The sequence below is a fragment of the Setaria viridis genome, chromosome 6 (assembly GCF_005286985.2).
Source record: "Setaria viridis chromosome 6, Setaria_viridis_v4.0, whole genome shotgun sequence".
Classification (NCBI taxonomy): domain Eukaryota; kingdom Viridiplantae; phylum Streptophyta; class Magnoliopsida; order Poales; family Poaceae; genus Setaria; species Setaria viridis.
Window position 1 is genome coordinate 4,954,153 of NC_048268.2, and position 21,026 is coordinate 4,975,178.

At 43.2% G+C, this 21,026-nt stretch overlaps 2 protein-coding genes across 5 annotated transcripts; both read right to left on the reverse strand.

Moving 5' to 3' along the window:
• Positions 1 to 5,899: 5,899 nt before the first annotated feature.
• Positions 5,900 to 11,333, reverse strand: LOC117860728 (DNA replication complex GINS protein PSF3). Of its 4 annotated transcripts, none has more exons than XM_034744099.2 (7): positions 11,065 to 11,333; positions 10,183 to 10,267; positions 10,030 to 10,101; positions 9,569 to 9,672; positions 8,890 to 8,982; positions 6,558 to 6,697; positions 5,900 to 6,476 (listed from the first exon to the last, which is right to left on the reverse strand). In XM_034744099.2, exons 2-7 carry the CDS (start codon positions 10,225 to 10,227, stop codon positions 6,325 to 6,327), a joined length of 606 nt encoding a protein of 201 aa, XP_034599990.1. In that variant the 5' UTR covers positions 10,228 to 10,267; positions 11,065 to 11,333; the 3' UTR covers positions 5,900 to 6,324. The 4 variants fall into 4 exon arrangements, with proteins under 4 accessions (XP_034599990.1, XP_034599992.1, XP_034599989.1 ...); XM_034744101.1 differs by lacking the exon at positions 11,065 to 11,333 and adding an exon at positions 10,358 to 11,058; XM_034744098.1 differs by lacking the exon at positions 11,065 to 11,333 and having other exon boundaries at positions 10,183 to 11,058.
• Positions 11,334 to 14,692: 3,359 nt separating this feature from the next.
• LOC117860545 (DNA topoisomerase 1 beta) lies at positions 14,693 to 20,735 on the reverse strand. Its single transcript, XM_034743859.2, has 16 exons — positions 20,492 to 20,735; positions 18,713 to 19,958; positions 18,395 to 18,589; positions 18,192 to 18,272; positions 17,863 to 17,922; positions 17,680 to 17,774; positions 17,431 to 17,587; positions 17,172 to 17,297; positions 16,631 to 16,711; positions 16,442 to 16,532; positions 16,227 to 16,360; positions 15,786 to 15,854; positions 15,614 to 15,703; positions 15,423 to 15,526; positions 15,171 to 15,339; positions 14,693 to 15,072 (listed from the first exon to the last, which is right to left on the reverse strand). Exons 2-16 carry the CDS (start codon positions 19,901 to 19,903, stop codon positions 15,004 to 15,006), a joined length of 2,712 nt encoding a protein of 903 aa, XP_034599750.1. The 5' UTR covers positions 19,904 to 19,958; positions 20,492 to 20,735; the 3' UTR covers positions 14,693 to 15,003.
• Between the last annotated feature and the right edge of the window lie 291 nt (positions 20,736 to 21,026).

Genomic DNA, 21,026 nt, shown 5'->3' on the forward strand with positions numbered 1-21,026 from the left:
TTAAAGACAGCCTGGCTGCCAGAGCCTCCTCAAATGGAACAGTCCCTGTCATTGCTCTGGCAACAAAAAGGCAATGTCAGATCTTATGACGATATTAACAAACCATGAATAAACGCACATGATGGGTCAGTTTCCGACTTTTTTTTTAAGATTCTCGCAAACAGGCTTCTAATGGAAACATTTCAAAATCTAGACCCTTACCTTAGCGATATCACGCTGACGCCAAGCTTACACGTCTCGACGTTAAAGGATTTGATGCCAAGGTCGTTGCGCCATCGGTGACGTGGGTGCTGACATGGCAGGGGGCTTGGCGCCAACATCGATGGTGCCAAGCTTGGCACCATAGATCTTGGCACCGTAGATCTTGGTGCCGAGCTGTTACCCTATAGCTCTTGGTGTTTCGAATGAAACAAGTATAATTATTCCGAGGAGCATTCAATAAACCACACTGTAGTTTAGCTGGTTAGGACGTGCGCATCTTATCCCAAAGGGGTTCAAACCCCAGCATTGACGCCGCCCAGTGCCCAAGCAAAAAAATTAAAAACTCTTAAAAAATGTAGCAAAAAAGATTCAATGCTGGGTTCGAACCAGACCTTTGGGATAAGATGCCCACATTGCAGTGTGGTTTGTTGCATGCTCCTTGGAATAATTATACATGTTTCATTCGAAACGCCAAGAGCTATGTGGTAACAGCTCGACGCCAAGATCTACGGCACCAAACTTGGCGCCATCGACGCTGGCACCAAGCCCCCTGCCATGTCAGCACCCACGTCACCGACGGTGCAACGACCTTGGCGCCAAACCCTCTGGCGCCGAGACGTGTAAGCTTGGTGCTAGCGTGGATGGCGCCAAGCTAAGGGTCCAGATTTTGAAATGTTTCCACCAAGGACCTATTTGCAAGAATCTTTAAAAAAAGAGCTAAAAAGCAAAAAAAAGTCAGTCAGTTTGGATCTAGTTCTAAACCCTGAGAACTTCTAGGGGGTTATATGAAAAAGAAATAAGACACAAGGAATAGACACTAGATTTCTTGTAGCTTCAGGGGTGGTAGCGCTCCGGTGGGGAGAAAATTGGCGACAGGGCCTGCAGCATGCGTGCGGCTCGACGAGGGTGTCCTTGTGGCTTCACCCTCTATGCCCCTGGGCGGCGAATCGGGCAGACGGAACTCGGGTGGCGGCTCTACTCTTCGCGGTGGCTTGGTTCTTTGTGCGCTCCGAGCTCAGACAGCGTGATTCGACGACGGCATGGGGTGGAGGAGTTGCCTGGGGACTTAGTGGTTCTTGTGCCAACGATAGCTTGCTCTACGCGTCTCTAGGGAGCTGGTCCAGGTGGCGGCGCTGTGTGAGAAAGGTGAGACGGCAGCGGCGCGGCAGAGGCACGGGCGAGGCGAGCAGCAAGATGGGGCACGGGCTCGGCCTCTGCTACTTATTGGGCGCACGGGGTACGAGGATGGTCGGCAGCGGTGCAGGCGTGACGTGCCCGGAGGCTGGAGAGAAGCTGCGATTGCGGGATGGGCTGGTGGATTAGGCCCAAGGGACCGACGGGCTGGAGCGGGTCGGGTTGGATGCGGCCCGGTACACAAGGATTTTAGGGTTTTTCTATATCCCGGAGTATAATTTCCAATGCATAAACAAGTTCAGATTATTCTAGATAATATTTTCAAAGCACAAAAAATATCAAAAAATTCCAAACGTTCTAGGAAAAATCCTAGAGACAATTTGGGATATGAGGAGTCCAAATAAAATATTTGAGCTCGTGAAATGATTCTAGAACCTTCCAAAAATTGGATTTAGCTCTAGAAAAAATGAGAATAAATTTCAAAAAATCCAAAAAAATTCTCAGAGAAACCTAATCACCATCTAAATGTATTTTAAAACCTTTGGACTTCAAAAAAACTCACACAAAACCATTTTATTTAATTCAGAAAGACAATCAACTGTTTTCCTATACTAAATTTCCTGTAAAGAAAATAAATATTTGGGAAAATTTTCAAAATATGGGAAAGGATGAAGTTAAGGAGCGACGGGCTGCGCGTAGGAGTCAGCATGCGACCTCGACACCCTCTCATTTTTCTCGTCCAATCCAATTATATACTGCAAAGTGTCCCTAAGAACAAAAGCGTGGCACAAACTGTGCAATGCAAGCAATCCGATTGGTATGGACGTCTGACTTGGTCATGATGTCAGCGAGGAAAAATTAAGTCTATTTTATTTAATTGCTTGTAACTCTCTTGTACGGTATCCATTTTTAAAACCGTTTGCACTATTATGTTTCTTATGATGAGATCTTCAAAATAAGATCAATGTTGAATATAGTTTAAAGTTGTTTTATGCTACTGTCACATGTATACTAGCAACTTATATATCAAGTATGTAGCAACTTATATTAAACAAACTAACCTACAGACTAATTGACAACTTATATATAGAGAAAATTTAACAAATTATGCAGAGACCATGTATCAACTTATTTATGAACTATGTAGCAACTTATGTTGCATGTCTAATATCATGATCAAATTTATATACAGACAAATGTAACAACTTAGGTAAAGGCTATGTACACAACTTATGTGCAGCTAAAATAACAACTCATGTAAAGATAACGTGGCAACTTATATAGATAATTCATGTAGGTGATGGCATCGGGTTCAAAATTATTCTTGTAGCAACTTATATGTAAAGCTTGTTTGGAGCTTTGAACGTAAGTTGCTACAAACTTAATATAGAAGCAGCTACTATACCGTAATATAAGTGCCACTGCGTAAAATTAATTGAAAACATATGCATCATAGATCTTGTTTCGTAGATCTCATTGTAACTAACAGACTGATGCGATCAGATTTGAAAACGAACACTCCATATGAAAATTATCGCATTTCAAAAATTCAAGCACAACAATAAAACATAAGTTGCTGTACATATCACTCCAGCTCACACGATACGTGCTTGTTAGCTGTTGCCTAAGTAGCCTATATATGCATCTCCAATTAGTTAAAGCCCACCTTAATAGCTCACGATACAACAACTCACACGTGGTCTCACAGGGTCGCGTGCTTGGCACTAGCGTGATCACACGCGCCGTAGCTTTTTCCTATAGGAAAATCATTATTTAATTGTTCTCTTTAATCACGTCCAATCATATCCTGAAATCCAAAAATTTCAGGGTGTGACAACAAGATCGTCTCTTCCAGCTGGCTCCCCACGAAAACATCAACATCAAGTCAAGAAATCGGAACAAATCCTGGTCCATCAAGCATTCAAGCCCACGCGAGTTTTTGGCTGGGCCAAATGGTGGTGGAGCCAATTATTTTTCCAACCGATTGAGCGGGAATCAAAGCTGCGAAAACCAAAAATTCCCCATCCAACTTCTTCTATCTCCCCGCCCAGATCCGTGCTTCGGCAGCCTTCCCTCGTGGTCCCTCCGCTCCTCACCATCCACCTCCACTGTTCCCTCCTTGGCCGCCCGCGGTCCCTTCTCGTCGCCCACCTCCGCCCAGTTCTCCTACGCCGACGAGTCACCCCTGGAAGGTGGCACCCGAACAGGCCCCGACCCTCCTCGCGCACCTGAAATAAGGTGAGATGTAGAATGCTTAGTATGAAGGCAAAATGACTGGGTTTCTTAGATTACTTCAATAGTTTGGTCATGTATTTGTGATCAGCTGTTGTCGCAGTTTTGTTTCTCTTCTTTTCCTAATTCATCTTGCTTTTGTGTCCAATATATTATCTTGCAAGAACTGTAAGATTGGTTGTTTTAATTGTTAATTTAATGTAGCGAGCGTCACATTATCGATGCATGCAAGAATTCTGATTTGAATGAAGGATGACCTGGCAGCAACTACTGTTTTTAACTGGCGCGGCGTTAGCACGCCTGCCATACTAGTATTATCATGGTCAGCATGTATCGTATCGTATGGCCACCTCGATCAGATCGCCTCGTCCATGCCCACTTTACGCTTTTATATCATCTGCCTTACTACGACTTGCGTACCTATACAATTCATTTTGTTTTTTTAAATCTTCACGACTTGATTTTTGGATAAATATTTTAATTCGAAGGTCGACATTTTTCGCAACGTCTTATAGCTGGCTACGTAGTTGAAATGGTGAATAATTATATTTTGGCGTGGTGCTACCTGCCATGTGGTAGTATAATAGAGTAGAAATCTCTAAGTTCGTCTGAGACGCCATAGCGTATGGTTTGCTATTCAAATTCAACCACGGCGCTAAATGTTGCAGTGCCATGAGAAAGGATCCATTTTTTTTTACAATTATTTCTTTTCAAAATTCAGAATGTGAAAGTTGTTATCGGCGATGTGCATGCATGGCAGCTGATGGGTACGGTGGGGTTGCGCCCCGGGCTGCCTGCATTGTCGTCTCGTGTTCGTCCCCGATTGCATAATTGCGTTGGGCCATTGGCCGCCGATCGCCTGCCGCCCGTGACCCGACCGATCGATCGCGCATCACCATCACGTACACGCATGCATGTACAGTGCGCTGCTCGTCAGCTTCCTTGGTCAGAGGCTTCGTTTGCTCGTCAGCTTCCTTGGCCAGAGGCTTCGTTTCTCCAGGCTGCAGCGGTGACGACATGGATTCATTCCGTGGCCATAAAAAGAGTGTTAGCGCCTCTTAGGCGTGATGCTTATAAACTCCGAAACCGTCGACTCCCTCGATCTCCTTTCTCATGCGATTCACCGTACCTTTCCCAACCGACGTGTGCGTCGTCGCTAGATCTGGACGTACTTGCTCTAGCTTTACCAACAATCTCTAATTCTACCCAGGTTCGTATTCATATGCTCTGATGACCACTTATCACGAACTTAAAGTTGGTCGACCACTTAAAAGAAGAACCGAGCAAAACCAAGGGATCTTTACCTTTCAACACATCATAACCATGTATAAAACCGGTGCCAAAAGACTGCATGGGGTACAAAATAAAAGTGGCAAGTAGACCTGACCATGAAGACTGTATAAGGCGTTGCAGTTGTAGGAGTCATGAACCTCGTGTAAAATTTTACTAAGACCACACAGTAGGGCAGTAGGCAGAAAATTCAAGTTCAATTTTTCTCTTGGCGCCTTTCAAAATTTATTTATTCCTATTCACATTCCCAGATTATTCGTCGGTTTCAGTGAGACATTTGTCCGTTGCGTGTTACATCCTAGAATTTAGAAGTAAAACTGAAAAGCAAAAGAAACCGTGTGCAATCATTAAAGCACGAGTTACTAAATTAATAGACCTTTCGAACCTATTACCGAAAACCTTTACAATATTGTCCATCTGGACCTTTACTAATTTTCATTTTTCTTCCGGTTAGCCGGCTGTTACTCTCTTCACTGTCAATGAAATAAGCACAATCTCGTACCGTTCGTAAAAAAAAATTCATGGCATAAGGAACTTTAGATTCATTTCATATATTTTCATGCAAAGCTTCAAATCAAGCATGGTCCAAAGCTCTTAAGCCTCGTCCCGCAGCAACACTTAGGTGATGTTTGGATACGAGGTGCTAAACTTTAGCAGGGTCACATCAGATGTTCAGATGCTAATTAGAAGGACTAAATATGAGCTAATTATAAAACTAATTGCACAGATGGAGTCTAATTCGCGAGACGAATCCATTAAGACTAATTAATCCATCATTAGCAAATGGTTATTGTAGTACCACATTGTCAAATCATGGACTAATTAGTCTTAATAGATTCATCTCGCGAATTAGACTTCATCTGTGCAATTAGTTTTGAAATTAGACTATGTTTAATACTCCTAATTAGTGTCCAAACATCCTATGATAGTTCCCAAACAACCCCTTAACCGCTACTCCATAGATAGTGATTATTTTTCCATATAAATAAGCAGCTTATAATCCTGAGAAAAGGACTAAACAACCATTTGCGACCATAATAAATTTGGGCAAACAAGCTACCATAGCATTATTATCGACTCATTCTCATCCCGGTCTCCTTCACTTTAAACATGTTATAAACTTATCCCAGACTGCCTCCAAGCATACTCAAACATGAAACTGCAAAAGCCTGCTAGATACCCAGTTCAGACTCTTTACATATTTGCTCCCTCCAAACAAACTCTTGAAACTCCAACAGTAGATGGTGATACAACAGCATTCGGTTTTCTTACACCATGAACTGATCAGAGCTGCTGTCGTTTGTCCTGTCAGGCTAAAGAGATGTGCACCGAAGGTGCATCAGACTACAAGAACTATAAAAATGCCGTTAGCCTTCTTTCTTTACAGCTCAAATCAGTGAACATACATGAACATATCAGGTAAACTGCTGAAGCACCGCGTTCTATGGAGACCTTAAACCTGCGGGTTCAGGGAGTAGAAGGCCCATCAGGCAGTTTTGTCTTCCTCTTCCTGCCAAGGATGGTTGCCTTTTGCAACCTCACACCACCAGCACGCCATTTCTTGAAAGCAGCCATTGATTCCCTAGCAGATTCAAACACTTGACGAAAACATAACGAGTCTGTCAGTGTATTACAGAATTTTTTTTTGTAGTTTGTTGACAATAGCAGGAGGACAAGTATAACATGAGATGCTTGCTTACCGCGAGTTTCTTCTTTGGTAAGGCGTGGTACAAACTTGGGCACTGTCATTGTGGAAGAACTGTGAGACTTGCTTAGAACCTCTTTGTACCGACTGGTGAATGCATAGCGCAAGAACATGCCAATGCTCTTGTCATTCACCCTGTAAATGTGAAAACACAGGAAAGTAGGCAAAAGTACTGAGACTTTTTTTTTGGGAGTGTAACACAATCTCCTTAACCATAAGGAGGCACTGATATCCCAATTGAAATGGCTCGTTGTGGGAATAAACTAGCCATTTTCATGTGACAACCAAATATGCACTAGTATTAACATTGAAGCCATGGGTCTCAACATTCTATAACAGTTTTAACATCCATAGGGCAACCTGACTAGGCATCCATGAATACCAGATTATGATAACATAGTTAAACATGTGTCCGTAAAAAGCTACATTACATCATGGGAAAGGGAACGACTGAAAATTGCTCGAGGTTTCAGACTGCCAGAATGACTTAAGCAGTATATATGGCGCATTTCAAAACTGTAAGTTACTATTAATAACTTTGGCAGGGATGTTTGTCAGGTTACGCTGAAATTTGGTACATACAATGGTAGTTGAACAGTAGACCAGTGGTATCAATCATAGAATCAGCAGTGAAGTAGTTTCAACATATAGAACCAACACTACAGAGGGACTGGTGGTAACGATGATAAAATCAGCAGTGAACCTTTTTCTGTCATATAGAATCGAACTGACAATGTATGTCTCTGAAGGGAAATGCATCAGGTAGCTAGGCAACTGAAATGGATATTCTAATATAAGTCAATTACTTTTCAATTCCAGGACCACGGGACATTGCTTTTGTAAGAATACAAGCAAACATGTCTTTTCGGGGGAATAGATTGATGTAATCATTGAAACACTCAAACATCATAGGGAACATAACATAGTATACTGTCATATAAAATACAGCCAAATGAGCTCTGATCCCACCAAAGTAGATCATTGTAAGCGCCCATAGGATGATCCTTAACCACAAAATTGCAACTTTTACAGTTAGCTTAACCTGTCTATATCAATGTTCATCATATGACAGTTGGTACGCATAGAGAATCTGAATATTCTGATTAGACAAGCCAAAAACTATTGGGTGCAAAATGATCATGTGTATTTCAAAACTAATTAGGTTACATTCAGTTTTGAACAGAGTACACTAATTAGAAGCATTAGATGTCAGTCTCAAACTTTGGAGAAGTAGACGCTATGACTGCATTGTCCTACTCATGAATTAACTGTTTTTCATTGCCTACACTTAAGTACCATGATTTTGTAAGAAAATACTAGTGAACATGTACTTTTCGGAAATGGATCGATGTAATTATTGAAACAATCTGACAACACCAATGTCCTAATTATTTTACCCAATCAGACACATGAGGATTGGTCAGCAATCAAGAGATAAGTAGATTGAAATGTTTCATAAGATAAGGGATTAGATTTGCATGTTGGTTAGACGTCTCAATGTATAAAGCTGCCCAGTGTGGTAGGTTTGCTGCTCCTCAAAGTTTCAGTCAGGTCAAAGCCTCCTGACTTCCTGTCATGGCTGGGTAGGAACACCAACATTGCAAGGAGGGTGATCCATCACCCTGAACACTCACTACCCAATCTGATTCAAGCCTAATAACCACTTTCTTCACTGATCCCTCCACCATGCCATATCATTTGTCTTTTCTTTTTCCTTAATGAAACACTTGAACAGTTCTGGACTTCGTGGCTTTGTTTCCCACTTCTCTTGATGAAACACGTGCCATGCATGTTCTCGACAATTGTCCTTTTCCTTCCCTTAATAAAGGGGACCTCAGGATCTTTTGTGGTTAGAAAAAAAAGGATGCAGCACACTGAGCTTGAAGTCACCGAGCTATTTTGAACAATCAAGAGTATAAAAGCAATATTTTTTCTGTGACAACAACAATGCTACTTGAACTTGAAACAGATCATCATGTTTCCAAGAATTCCTAAGGAATTTATAATGGAACTGATGGCCATAAGAACATTAAACATTGGAAGCAAAGATACTGAAAGCACATTTGTTCAGATCCTGCACTACCGACTAACCCAAAAGTCTAAGCTGATGATGAAAGGTAGCAATTCAATTGTACTTACGTCTAATCCACTTGTATTAACACAAATGCCATATTTATGTAATGCAAATGAATGGGTGTTCTAATAAGCATATTATAGAAACAGTTCAATGAAAGAAAGGAACCGAGTATTTCAAAAGAACATGCAAATAAACTGAGAAAACCATGAAATCTAATGGTATGTATTACTAGATTGGTGAAGAAACTTACAAAGGAACAATCTTGCATCCTAGCTCATAAAAGTAGGGGCAACGAACCCTCAAGTCCACACAGGCGGCATCGGCTTGGATCTCTTTTCGAGTTCTGCAGTATTATGATAAGAAATTGAGACAGTAGCATTCAAGTTTCTGAACAGAATACTGCAAAACCTGTGTTTCATACTCTAGTTTTCAATTGCCAAAACTCATCCATTCAGCAAAAATCAAATACTTGGGAGCCATATGAATATTCAGTATAGTTGCAAAAGGACTTCCCCTCACGAAGGAGCCATATGAACAAATTTGTTCATTGCTCCCTCCGTCCCAAGTTAGGTCGTTTTCACATTTCTAGGTTCATAGCTTTTGCTATTAATCTAGATATACACCATGTTTAGATACATAGTAAAAACTATGAATCTAGAAATGTCAAAACGACATACAATTTGGGATGAAGGGAGTAAGTAATAAAAGAAAGGTTTGCAAATATTATTGTTTAGTGTTTACTATGGAAAACTACAGTAGGCTGCAGTGGAGGCAAGAAAAGCCTGATCCTTTCATTTAGTTGTCAACATCAAATTCCATATATTTTTCTCAAAGAAGAAATACTCCATACAATTCCGTACTTTGCTGTTGCAAATATTGAAGGATTTCTGTGTATGCAGTAATGCAACAAAAGAGACTGAAGAACCTACTTCTGTGTGTAGCATGGAGGAGGATTCATTGACACAGCTTGTTCCAGAGACAGTAGCCCATGCGCAAGCCAAAACGGGAGGTCCACCTTGGCACCCTTCTCTACCTGAATATAGAAGGGGTAAGACTAAAATCCTCTTTTATAGTAGAGAAGCATTCCTATTAGTATTTTTGTAAAATTCGTCCACGATGAAAAGCATCAAATTCCCAGTTGGGGTTCATGACAAAAACTGCAGCCAGGCCAACAGGAATTAAGAATAGATACAGTATTCCAACCAGTTTAAACAAATCAAAGAATAGATAAGACACATCTCAGTCTCAGCTAACCATTATTCAGCAACTGCATAAATTCCCATTCAGGAACTATCAGGACATAATAAGAAATTGTTCCACATGTCTAAGCAGGTGTATATACCTAGCACAAGAAGCATCAACCCACAAAATTCAACGGGCAGACACTTACAAAGTTACTTTCAGCGCCAGGATCTAGCAGGCCAACACCATTTGCAGTTACTTGGAAAACAACTGAAATAGGCTGCAGGAAGAGCAGAAACATATACTCAGCACACATACACAAGCATCATGTAAGAAGAGAAGAAAAAAAAGCAGGTATTACCTCATCCTCCATGAGGATATCATCGATGTCGTAATAACCCGGCATCTGACCAAGAGTGCAGGATCACAACTACTTACTCCTAATTCTGCACCACCAATTTGGATGTTGTCAATGGCAATGGAAAGTAAATTAAACTGGATATACTGCAACGCGAACTTGCGGAAGAAAATATCACCTCGATTGGGCGAATCAGTTCGAAGGCTCACCTTTGCGTCAGCTATGAGTAATTTTGAGAGAATATTCCTCAAAATTTTCTGAGAGAAGCAAAACGAATTTCGAGGCTTACCTTCTATGCAGCACGGATACGGATACGTGGATATGGATATTTCTTAAACAACCCGATACGCGGATACGTTTTAACTATTTTTTTAATAAATAAATAACAATGCATATTAAATTGCAAAATAGATGTTCAAATTCAACATGGAGACATTTAAGGTCTATTACACTGAGAATAACATGATAGCAGGTTCTAATTTAGGAGAGGATGGGAGCCTGGGACTGCAATCAATCAATATAAACTCATATCCAGATTCTGGAGATTGGCCAATTATCATCACGTTACCTCCTACTTGCAATCTATATGGTACTATTCTCCAAGCAATTGTACTTGAACCAGTTAAGTATTGAAAAGAAAGGATAATCAACAACTGTGCAATAGCCAACATTATAAAGATCACACTGCCCCTGAACTTAATCCACCATCCATGCTTGCATGGGCCCTTATTCTGTAGACTATGGATTATACTTCCAAATTGCCTGGATACACTACACAGAAAATGTAAATCTCTATGCACTTTACGGATGCTATGCTACCATTACTGGGAGGAACTCACGGTTCACGGGAGGCCTGCACTACCACTATCAGAGGAAGTCACGCACCTGAACAGGGGCTGGGGCTCCTTACGCCGGAGGCCGACGGGAGTAATCACGGGCGGACGGAGGCCGACGGGAGGCAGCCTGCAGCCGGCGGGAGGCGGCCTCGCGGCCCGTGGCCGCGGGAGGCGGACGGCGGCTGGCAGGAGGCGGCCTCACGGACGGCGGCCAGCGGACGGCGGCCGACGAGAGGCGGAGGCGCTGCGTCAGCCGTCAGGTCGAGCGGGAGGATGCGGCGATGCGCTGCGTGAGGCGGCTGCGCGTGGGAGAGCCGACGCCCGACGGGTCACGGGAGTAGGGCAGGAGGTGGGATGTGCTGTGATGTTGGGCCGGCTGGGCCGAATCCAGGCGCGGAAACGTTTCCGATACGAAGTTTTCGGCCCATTTAATCGGGGATACGTGGATACGCCACGGATATGTATCCGGGGCGTATCCGTATCGGATACGTATCCAATACGGGATACGGTCCCCAGGTGGAGTATCCGTGTTTCGTAGCTTAGTTCAGGTGCGCGAGGAGGGTCGGGGCCCGTTCGGGTGCTGCCTTCCAGGGGCGACTCGTCGGCGTAGAAGAACCAGACGGAGGCGGGCGACGAGAAGGGACCACGGGTGGCAAAGGACGGAACGGTGGAGGTGGATGGTGTGAAGCGGAGGGACCACGAGGCAAGGCTGCCGGAGCACGAATCTGGGCGGGAAGATAGAAGCTAGATGGAGAATTTTTGGTTTTCGCGGCTTTGATTCCGGCTCAATCGGTTGGAAAAATAATCGGCCCCATAGCCATTTGGCCCAGCTAAAAACTCGCGTGGGCTTGAATGCTTGATGGACTAGGATTTGCTCCGATTTTCTGACTTGATGTTGATGTTTTCGTGGAGAGCCAGCTGGAAGAGACGATCTCGTTGTCACACCTTGAAATTTTTGGATTTCAGGATATGATTGGATGTGATTAAAAAGAACAATTAAACAATGATTTTCCAGAAAAAACTACGGCTCGTGTGGTCGCGCTGGTGCCAAGCACGCAACCCCGTGCGACCATGTGTGAGTTGTTGTATCGTGGGCTGATTAAGGTGGGCTTTAACTAATTGGAGATGCATATATAGGCTACTTAGGCAAAAGCTAACAAGCACGTATCGTGTGAGGTGGAGTGATATGTACAACAACTTGTGTTTTATTGTTATACTTGAATTTTTGAAATACGATAATTTTTATATGGAGTGTTCGTTTTCAAATCTGATCGCATCAGTATGTTAGTTACAATGAGATCTACGAAACAAGATCTATGATGCATATGTTTTCGATTAATTTTACGCAGTGGCAACTTATATTACAGTATAGTAGCTGCCTTTTGTAGCAACTTACGTTCAAACCTTCAACTCCAAACAAGCTTTACATATAAGTTGCTACACGAATAATTTTGAACCCGATGCCATCACCTACATGAATTATCTATATAAATTGCCACATTATCTTTACATGAGTTGTTATTTTAGCTGCACATAAGTTGTGTACATAGCCTTTAACTAAGTTGTTACATTTATCTGTATATAAATTTGATCACGACATTAGACATGCAATATAAGTTGCTACATAGTTCATAAATAAGTTGATACATGGTCTGTACATAATTTGTTAAATTTTCTCTATATATAAGTTGTCAATTAGTCCGTATGTTAGTTTGTTTAATATAAGTTGCTACATACTTGATATATAAGTTGCTAGTATACATACAATATTTGGTATTTCTGTCATTTAAATAAATTTATGTGTGCTTATCGAAACTAATTCTAAGTTGTATGTGTACCTCCAATAAAATTTGAAAAACTGCAGAAAATTTATATTTATGCTCATATGTGTACCTCCAACAAAATACCAGCTGATTCTAGATTAAAAGAAATACCAACTGTTCATGTGTTCTTCGTTCCAAATCTGTTGAGCCAATCACGTGCTGCCATCTCGTGGGCCGGCTCCTATTTTAAATAAGTAAAAGAGAAATCCCGTAGTGTGACGCGAATGGAGAAGTGGTACGGTGCAGTGGTGGTAATACTTGTGCCGCTTGAGCCCCAATTCCCAGGTTCGATTCCCCTTTGACACGAAAATATTCGAAAAAAAGGGTGATGGCCCGGCTTCGAACCGGTGACATCCGGCGAAAAGAGACCGGCGCCCGTAGGGTGAGGTTCCGTAGGCCTTCCTTGGCCCGGCGGAGGAGTCTCGTACACGCGCGCAAGCGCCAAGCGGCCTAGTGGGTGGACTCCAGTGAGGCAGCGACGGCAATGGGTCCTCCTCGGATGTCGATGTGGTCGTGCCGAAGGCCGAAAACGTTGAGGTGGTAGACTAATGATGATAATTCTAACAGACAGCGTGGCACTCTACCACGAAAACCGATTGTTTATTAAACATGGAAGAATTAATGAAGAACGCAGCAAAGTCTCCATGTTTACACTATCTCCTTAACTTCGATGTTTTCGCCAAGTTTTTGCTAAAAGCATGCAACGGAGGACTTGTCTGGTACGGAGCTGGGTTCGACAAGATTGTTTGTTTAGGCCATTATTGTGTTTTTATTTCAGATCAAATATGAATGTATAATAAGAGTAAAATGCACTAGAGTTCCATTAATTTATAGGTGTGACACTTAGGTCCATCGAAATGTATTTTTTAGTCCCTAAATTTTTTAAGCTGATAAATGATGCAGTGGCGCTGGCTAAATTTATTGCCTGCTTAAATCGATTCACCGATGCTTGATTGAATCCCGCGTCTCTGGAATGAAGACACGCAAGTGATTTGGTGTTCCTGTAGGATTCGTTGTTATGCATTTCTCAAATTGGATGTTTCGCATGCTACCGGCGAGATTTTATAAAAGGAAAGGAGAGGCCCTCAACAGAAATCCTCCCGAGTCATGCTCGTCGTGGTGGTCAATGGTGTCGTGATGGCCGACATGGTGGGTAAGAATGCCTGCTGCGCTTTGGATTGAGCGCTGCCGTCGTGGCCCGTGGTGGCGGCGCGTGGGCGAGCGTAGTGCGCACGCGCACTCGGTAGCAACGGCGCCACTACATGGACCTCGCGACTGACAATGGCCGGCGATTGAGGTGGCGTTGATGGAGCTCGCAGCTGAAGACGAAGGGCGGTCACGGCGCTCATGACGTGCTCGACCACCTGAGAGGGAGGAAAGAGAAAATATCCTGTCAGCCTTAGGTGGTCACGTGGAGGGTATGAACCTAGTTGACACGACATAAAAAAAACTATGGACCTAGTTGACACAACATAAAAAAAATGATGGACCTAAAAATGCACTTTTGAAACATATAGACCTTAAAAATATACTTTTGAAGTATATGTTGATGGACCTCTGATGCATTTTACTCTTCTAATAATATAGTTTGTGCGAACAATTGTTCCGATATCCGGTACGAGGACACGGACAACAAGAAGCAACAACAACTTTTATTATCACAAGCGGGCAAACGCCTAAGATGAAGATGCAAGGAAGACAGCACAGAACGATGGATCTAAGATCTTTGATCAAAATTTACACCTCAGCATTTCTTCAATTACCATCGAACGGTTCTCAGGTACACCATACATTCATCGATTCCTGGGTGAAATGAAACCACATGACCCAACACGATTCACGAGTCCAGCGAGATCCGCCACTCAACAAGTCATCTATATTTGAGATTAACTCGGTATAAATTGAATGTCCATCCGTTCTCAAACAAAGCTCAAATTCCTCAGCAAAATGCATACAGAACTTAACGCAACGGAACGGTGGCAAGTACACCAAGAACCAACAAAATAGGGGCCTACAAAGAAAATGCCGGGTGCTTCCTTCGTTCCAGGAGCAGGGGGGCTTTGAAAATCAAACACCGAGCTCTTCCTTTCCTAGCTGCAATTAGTGTCTGGTAGAAGGGCGGGAAGCTGGATCAAACTGGCTGGCACATGGCAACGTGTGCTCTCCTAGAATCTGAATTCTGGATCAACGTCCATCGCCCACCCAAACTTCGCAACAAGTGATTTGTTGAAAATCTGTCAGCAAAATCAGTATTCAGTAGGGAACAGGTTTCGTAACTGTGCCTTCTCAATAGGGAACTTAGAGAAGAATAAATGTTATCCCAAGAATATACCTTCTCTATAGGGACTTCATGGCGTTTGCACCATGCCACAGTAATTCTAGGATCAAGGTAGTTGATCTTTGACGTTCCAAGTGCAACTGTCTTCAGATCCTCTTTTGTCTTCTTCTCCATCTCCATCTTCTCAATCTTGGTTTCAATTGCTGCAATCTTCTTTTCAATCCTGCAAGTGGATTTTGTGATATTGTCGACCTGCTCTTCATTTATATATACAAAATAAAATAAAAGGTGTGACTGAGGTCTTACGCATCAGGGGCCAAGTTCCTCTTTTGCTTCCCTTCTTTATCATAGCCCAGAGGCTTTCCTTTCTTCGCTTTGCTCAAGTCAACTTTTAACTCATCTCTCTGGGCCTGGAGAAGAAAAAAAATTATGGAAAAGACTTCCAAGAAAAAGCCATGGTAGAAGCATGAGTTGATAACTTGAGGCAGAAAGCCAACCTTTAGATCATCAATCCTTTCATTCAGTCTGGTCATCTGGGACTCATGTGATTTTGACACACTACGTTGATGGTTACAGATTATGGCAACCTGAGAACATGAGAAATGAAAGTCTAGTGTCATGAAGAGTGATGATACAAGTACCCTTTTTTTCTTTATTAACTGATCATACCTCTTTGTTTGCTCGCTGATATACAGCGATTTTTTCAAGAAGAGTTCCATCTTCTGTTTCCTTGTGCAACTGTAATGACAGCAAACACACATATGTTAGCTCACAATATATCATCATAACATAACATGGTAGTCACATGAAAATAACATATCCACACAATCTTAACAGAATGTTAAAAATCATACAAGTGTTAAAAATTGAAGATATGGCAACCTATGTATAACACTGACCAACTACTTATTTGCAGCTAACTTGAGCTGCACAAACAGGTACAATTATAAACACTGATATTAGAAGAAAACAATAGAATAGATGCCCCTAAATTGTCTAGCAGAAAACAAAATCCAACATGTACTTCATACATCTCTATGCGTCTGTGCAAGCCTAAATAGTTCTAAATAATAGGGAAACCTGGTAGAATTCAACTTGGGTTCAACTTACAATGCCATCCAATGTAATAGAAGCATTATATGTACGGAACACTTTTGCAGTAAGCCCAGGCATTAGGTCCTTCAGGTGAGCGTTTAGCCTAGTTGTATCAAGCTGGTCAAAGAGATCTTTTCCTGGTTTCTTACCTACAAGACCAGAAGTATGAGGGCAGAGATAGCGGAGGTTTAAAACAAATGAAAAAGAAGAGGAGAATAGTAGAGAGATACCAGCACGGAAACCCTCAATTGCCTTGTACACAAGCTCTTCAACCTCTACGGTGTTAAAATATCTTATAGAATCTTTACCCAGAAAGTCAAACTGTAGCGCTCATGCAAAATTGTATATTCAGAAAGCATCAGAATTTAGTAGTCATATAATCATATTGAGAAAACATGCTGAATATTGAAGATCAATACCTGGATCTTATTTGGGGGCAAACAAGTAACATTATCAACCTTCAGCGTACAGCAACCAACAGTATCAGCTTCATCTTCATCCTGATAATGATTGAAAATAGTAAATAATACAAACTCATGTTGACGTACTTTGAAGGGAAAAGCCAAATAGTAATGCAACAAAATTATGGCAGAAAGATGTATGCCAAGGAAAAGATGTATGCAACAGAACTCATGTTGGCATACTTCAATGATGAAGCTAAAATAGTAATAATGCAACAAAATCATGTAAAATTGCAGTGGCCAAAGCACCTCAGCTAACCCTTCGTAAAGCAGCCTTTGATGCAAATTTTTATTTTTTACAATAGTTTGTTGATGCAGATGAGATATTGCATAAAATCAATCATACCTCTCTAAGCTGAATAAAAAAAGAAGCTATGCACAAATTTCACATGTAAGAAACCAAATTACCAACAGAGACATCACCAAATACATGCTTATATTATAGAATGAAAAGAGCATCACTCATGGCTACTGAACGCAGGTTCCAGTAGGATAATACCTTTTCATTGCCTGCCCTAAGGGCTAGTTTATCTATAAGGTATGTTGCCACAGCAATTTGCCTCTTTGCCACATCTTTGCTTCTGAAATCCTTCGTGTAGTTGTCACGAATGTCCTGTATGTAACCCTGCCAATGACACATCCAAAAAAAATTATATGTACAAGCAGATTCAAAACATACTTGGGACTAAAAGGCTTTGTTGTTGTTCAATCTGTTGCAGATTCAAAACCTTCATACATACAAAATCAAACTTCCTCACCTTTAATTTTCTGGACTTTTCATATTTCTCTTTGTCACTTTGCCCCTTAAGTGAGCTACTTGCTGCCAGGAAAACATACTTGAAGTCTTTTTGGCTAATTGGATCGTTCCAAAAGGCCAACCATGTTACAGTATTGTCATGTTTGACTTCTTTCCATCTGCAGAACACATGAACAATCAAAAACTGCTTGCTGGCAAGCAACCTGTTTGCAAACATAGTTTATACATAAAAGATTAGGGAAAATGGTACCTTTCTCCAGGTATCGGACACTCAGGGACTGGAGCATCTTCTCCGATATTTATTGTAATATCGCTTGGTTTAATGCGCCGTTTCAGTTTCCCCATCTGAAACATTGTAAACAAAGAGCCTAAACAAGAAGGCACTCACTTGAAACAGAAAAACATAGTACTTGCACATTTACTATATCTGCACCTTTGGATGTTCTCCACGTCCCCTGAATAACCCAGGTGGTTCTACTCTAAAATTGCCAACCTGATACAAATAAACGGTTTATCCAAGTAGAAATGTTGGTAAAACGCTCTTGAAATAGTAGAGGACATAAGATAATGGGACAAAAGCAACAGTCAACTATCGCTAAGGAAACTGATACATTAGCACACCGTTCTTCGAATCTGGTGCAAGAATCTAAGCATGGTCAATCAAACAATTCCTGACTAGTAAAAACAAGTATTGATCTAATAACAGAAGATGATAACTATCTGTAAATTAAGACTATGTCATCAGTGTATAAAAGAAGTTACCTTCTCCTTAACACCATCTACAACAGCCCACATGTACTTCTCCTCTTGCTTCAATTTCTCTTCTCGCAATGCTTTTTTCTCCTGTACGTAACAGTGATTTAATCACAATGTGGGGGCACTAATGTGACATGTGAACTTAGAATTTATTTTGCATAATAAGTCAGGAGTGCAGCTTTATCAAAACCAAATTCACAAGCAGTTACCTCTGTCGTCATCTGCTTCTTCTTCTCCTTCTCTCTAAGATGCCATTCATATATCGGGGTGAAATCACAAAGCTCGAATTTCTTAATAACATGGTTTTTACCAAGGAGTGTTCTCCAGTCAGTGAAAAAGTTCTCAATGAATGTTGGCTTGCCCGCGTAGTCTGTGTCTTTCATCACAGCAAACATTGTTGCAACCTGCAAAATAGAGTTAGAGAAGAGCAAATAAGAGGATGCATGGTTTGGATTTCGGAGCTCTACATCTGTTTGTAGACATATCAAAAGTTGGAAATAAAGCAAGAAAGATCATTAATATATCACCTCCTCTTGCTCTGGTGTAAGATCAACAGGTTGCCCATTGTAAAGCATTTTGACACCATGAGGCTTGTATGGTGGAGGGAAAATAACACCATTGTGCTCCAAGGTAGTCCATTTCTTTCCACCACCAGATCCAGGAGGGACCTTCATTGTCTTTGAGAACTGAGAATTTTTCATCATCTTTGTTTTCACTTTCCCTTTCATCTTCTTGATGCCCTTCTTCATAGAAGCAGGACTCTTCTTGACGACATTCTTTGCAGATGGCTTGCCTTTCGAAGACTCGCCAATTTTCAGCCTTTGTGCAAGAGGGGTGTTGTCATTGTCATCTGCCTTGATTTCTCTTTTAACACTTGCTGAAGCTGATACATTGGAAGGCTTTGCCTTCTTGAGAGCTAAACTTGTTTGATTACTGTTATCTAGAGGCCTTTTACCCAAATTTCGCGGGCCGTTTGAATCATTATTTAACCCCTTGCTGGAAGAAGTCAATTTTAGGTTTCCACTTCCAGAAACTTTTGAGAATCGGGCCGCCAATGGCTTTTCGTCCTCTGAATCTTCAGAGGCATTACCTCCACTTTTTGGAGCAGCATTAGTAGGCAACCTACTTGCCAATGGCTTATCATCGTCTGAATCTTCATCAGGCTGCTCAACTTTTGCAACAGCTTTCTGCAAAACAGGCCTACTCGCACAGTTGGAAGACATTTTGGATGAGTTGATCTTGAGACTCAATGGCTTATCATCATCTGAATCATCTGCTTTCTCATCAACTCTCTTTAACTTCTTCTCCTCAACCTTCTTCCTTAACCCAATCGGCACATCATCATCCGAATCATCAGAGTTCTCTTCTTTCACAAGAGGTCTTTTCAGTTTGCTCTTATCGTTGCTGTTACTCTTCGAACTATGCGCTGCCGAACTGTTTGGCTGGCCAGACCCAGAAGGGCGCTGGTTGGGGCTGGACGGCGGCGGCTTCATATGCATCGGCCTCGACACGCTGGCGCTCACCCCGTTCTTCTGCTGGTTCGGAGCCACATGCTTCTGGCTCCTGACAGGCACCCCAGCACCCCCTGACGATCCCTCCTGCTTGGAGGGGGTAGGCCTGCTGCTCTTCACGGAGTTGCTAGACCTCTTGAACGAAATCGGGCCGTCATCATCGTCATTGTCGAATAGAACAGGGTTGTTAGTGTTGACAACAGCCATTGCTCCCCTGCGGTGGCCTGCCACCACCGGATTACTAGGACCGAGTCAGCCACGCCTGCAGAAGGGCAAACACAGTTCATCCATATGAGAAAACCATCGGTGACTAAGAAGCCATTACACTGATACAATAACTTAGATGAAACAGAGAAAGCTATCAGAATATCACGACGTTCGTTGCACATCTTAGACCCCAAACCCACCCCGGAAATGAAATTAGTTTCCCCTGGTGCACAGAATCGCCACGAACGCCGAGGCAATCGCCTTGCACACAACCCCAATTTGGGTTATAAAACCAATTTGGATTAGAAAACATGCCACCCTCCCCCGATTGATGCCGCACTAAGATGAGCAGCAGCTGGCACGAGGCCAACACAACACAACCAACGCCCTCCCACGCCATCCCCGACCAGATCGGCGCGGTGCTCCGAGGAACACGCCCTCCTAGACTACCGGGACGGCGCAGCCATCCCCCGATCCACCGCCCACGGCCCCGTCGGCGAACCCGCGGGTCCCCGAGCACCGGGCGACGGTGAGGGGCGAGAGGGGAACGGAGAAGGAAGGAGAGGCGGGGATTGTCGAGGGACGCACCGGTCGAGGCAGGCCCGGCGCGGGTACGGATCCCCGCGGCGGCAGGCGGCGTCGGCGTCGGCGGCGGCGGCAGGACGGAGGACCCTCCGGCGAGCGAAGGCGGCGGGCGGGCGGGGACGAGCTAGGGTTAGGGCGCGCCCGCTTGCTTATCTATCACCTCTCGTCTCGTCTCGTCTCGCCCTGCTCTGCTCGGGCTCGCTCGTATTTCTATCCCCCACCCCCGCGCCGCGCCGCGCCGCGCCTCGCCTCGCCCTCGCCTCGTGTTTTTTCCCACGCCCTTCCTTCCTTTCTCGATGACCTCGGGGTTTTTTTTTTCGTTGTCCCGACCCCGGCCGGGACTCCCACGGCAGAGACAGGGAGGGGCGGACGGGCCCACCCGGCAGAGACACGGGCAAGGAGTGGGCCGGGGCTGGGCTGGGCCCGCCTGCAGCGAGACGAGGGCGTGGGGAGACCGGGAGAGCGGTGGAGGGGGCAAACCTGGTATAGAAGACGTGGGACCCGCGTGCAGCGACACGGAGGGGTCGTGCGCGTTGCG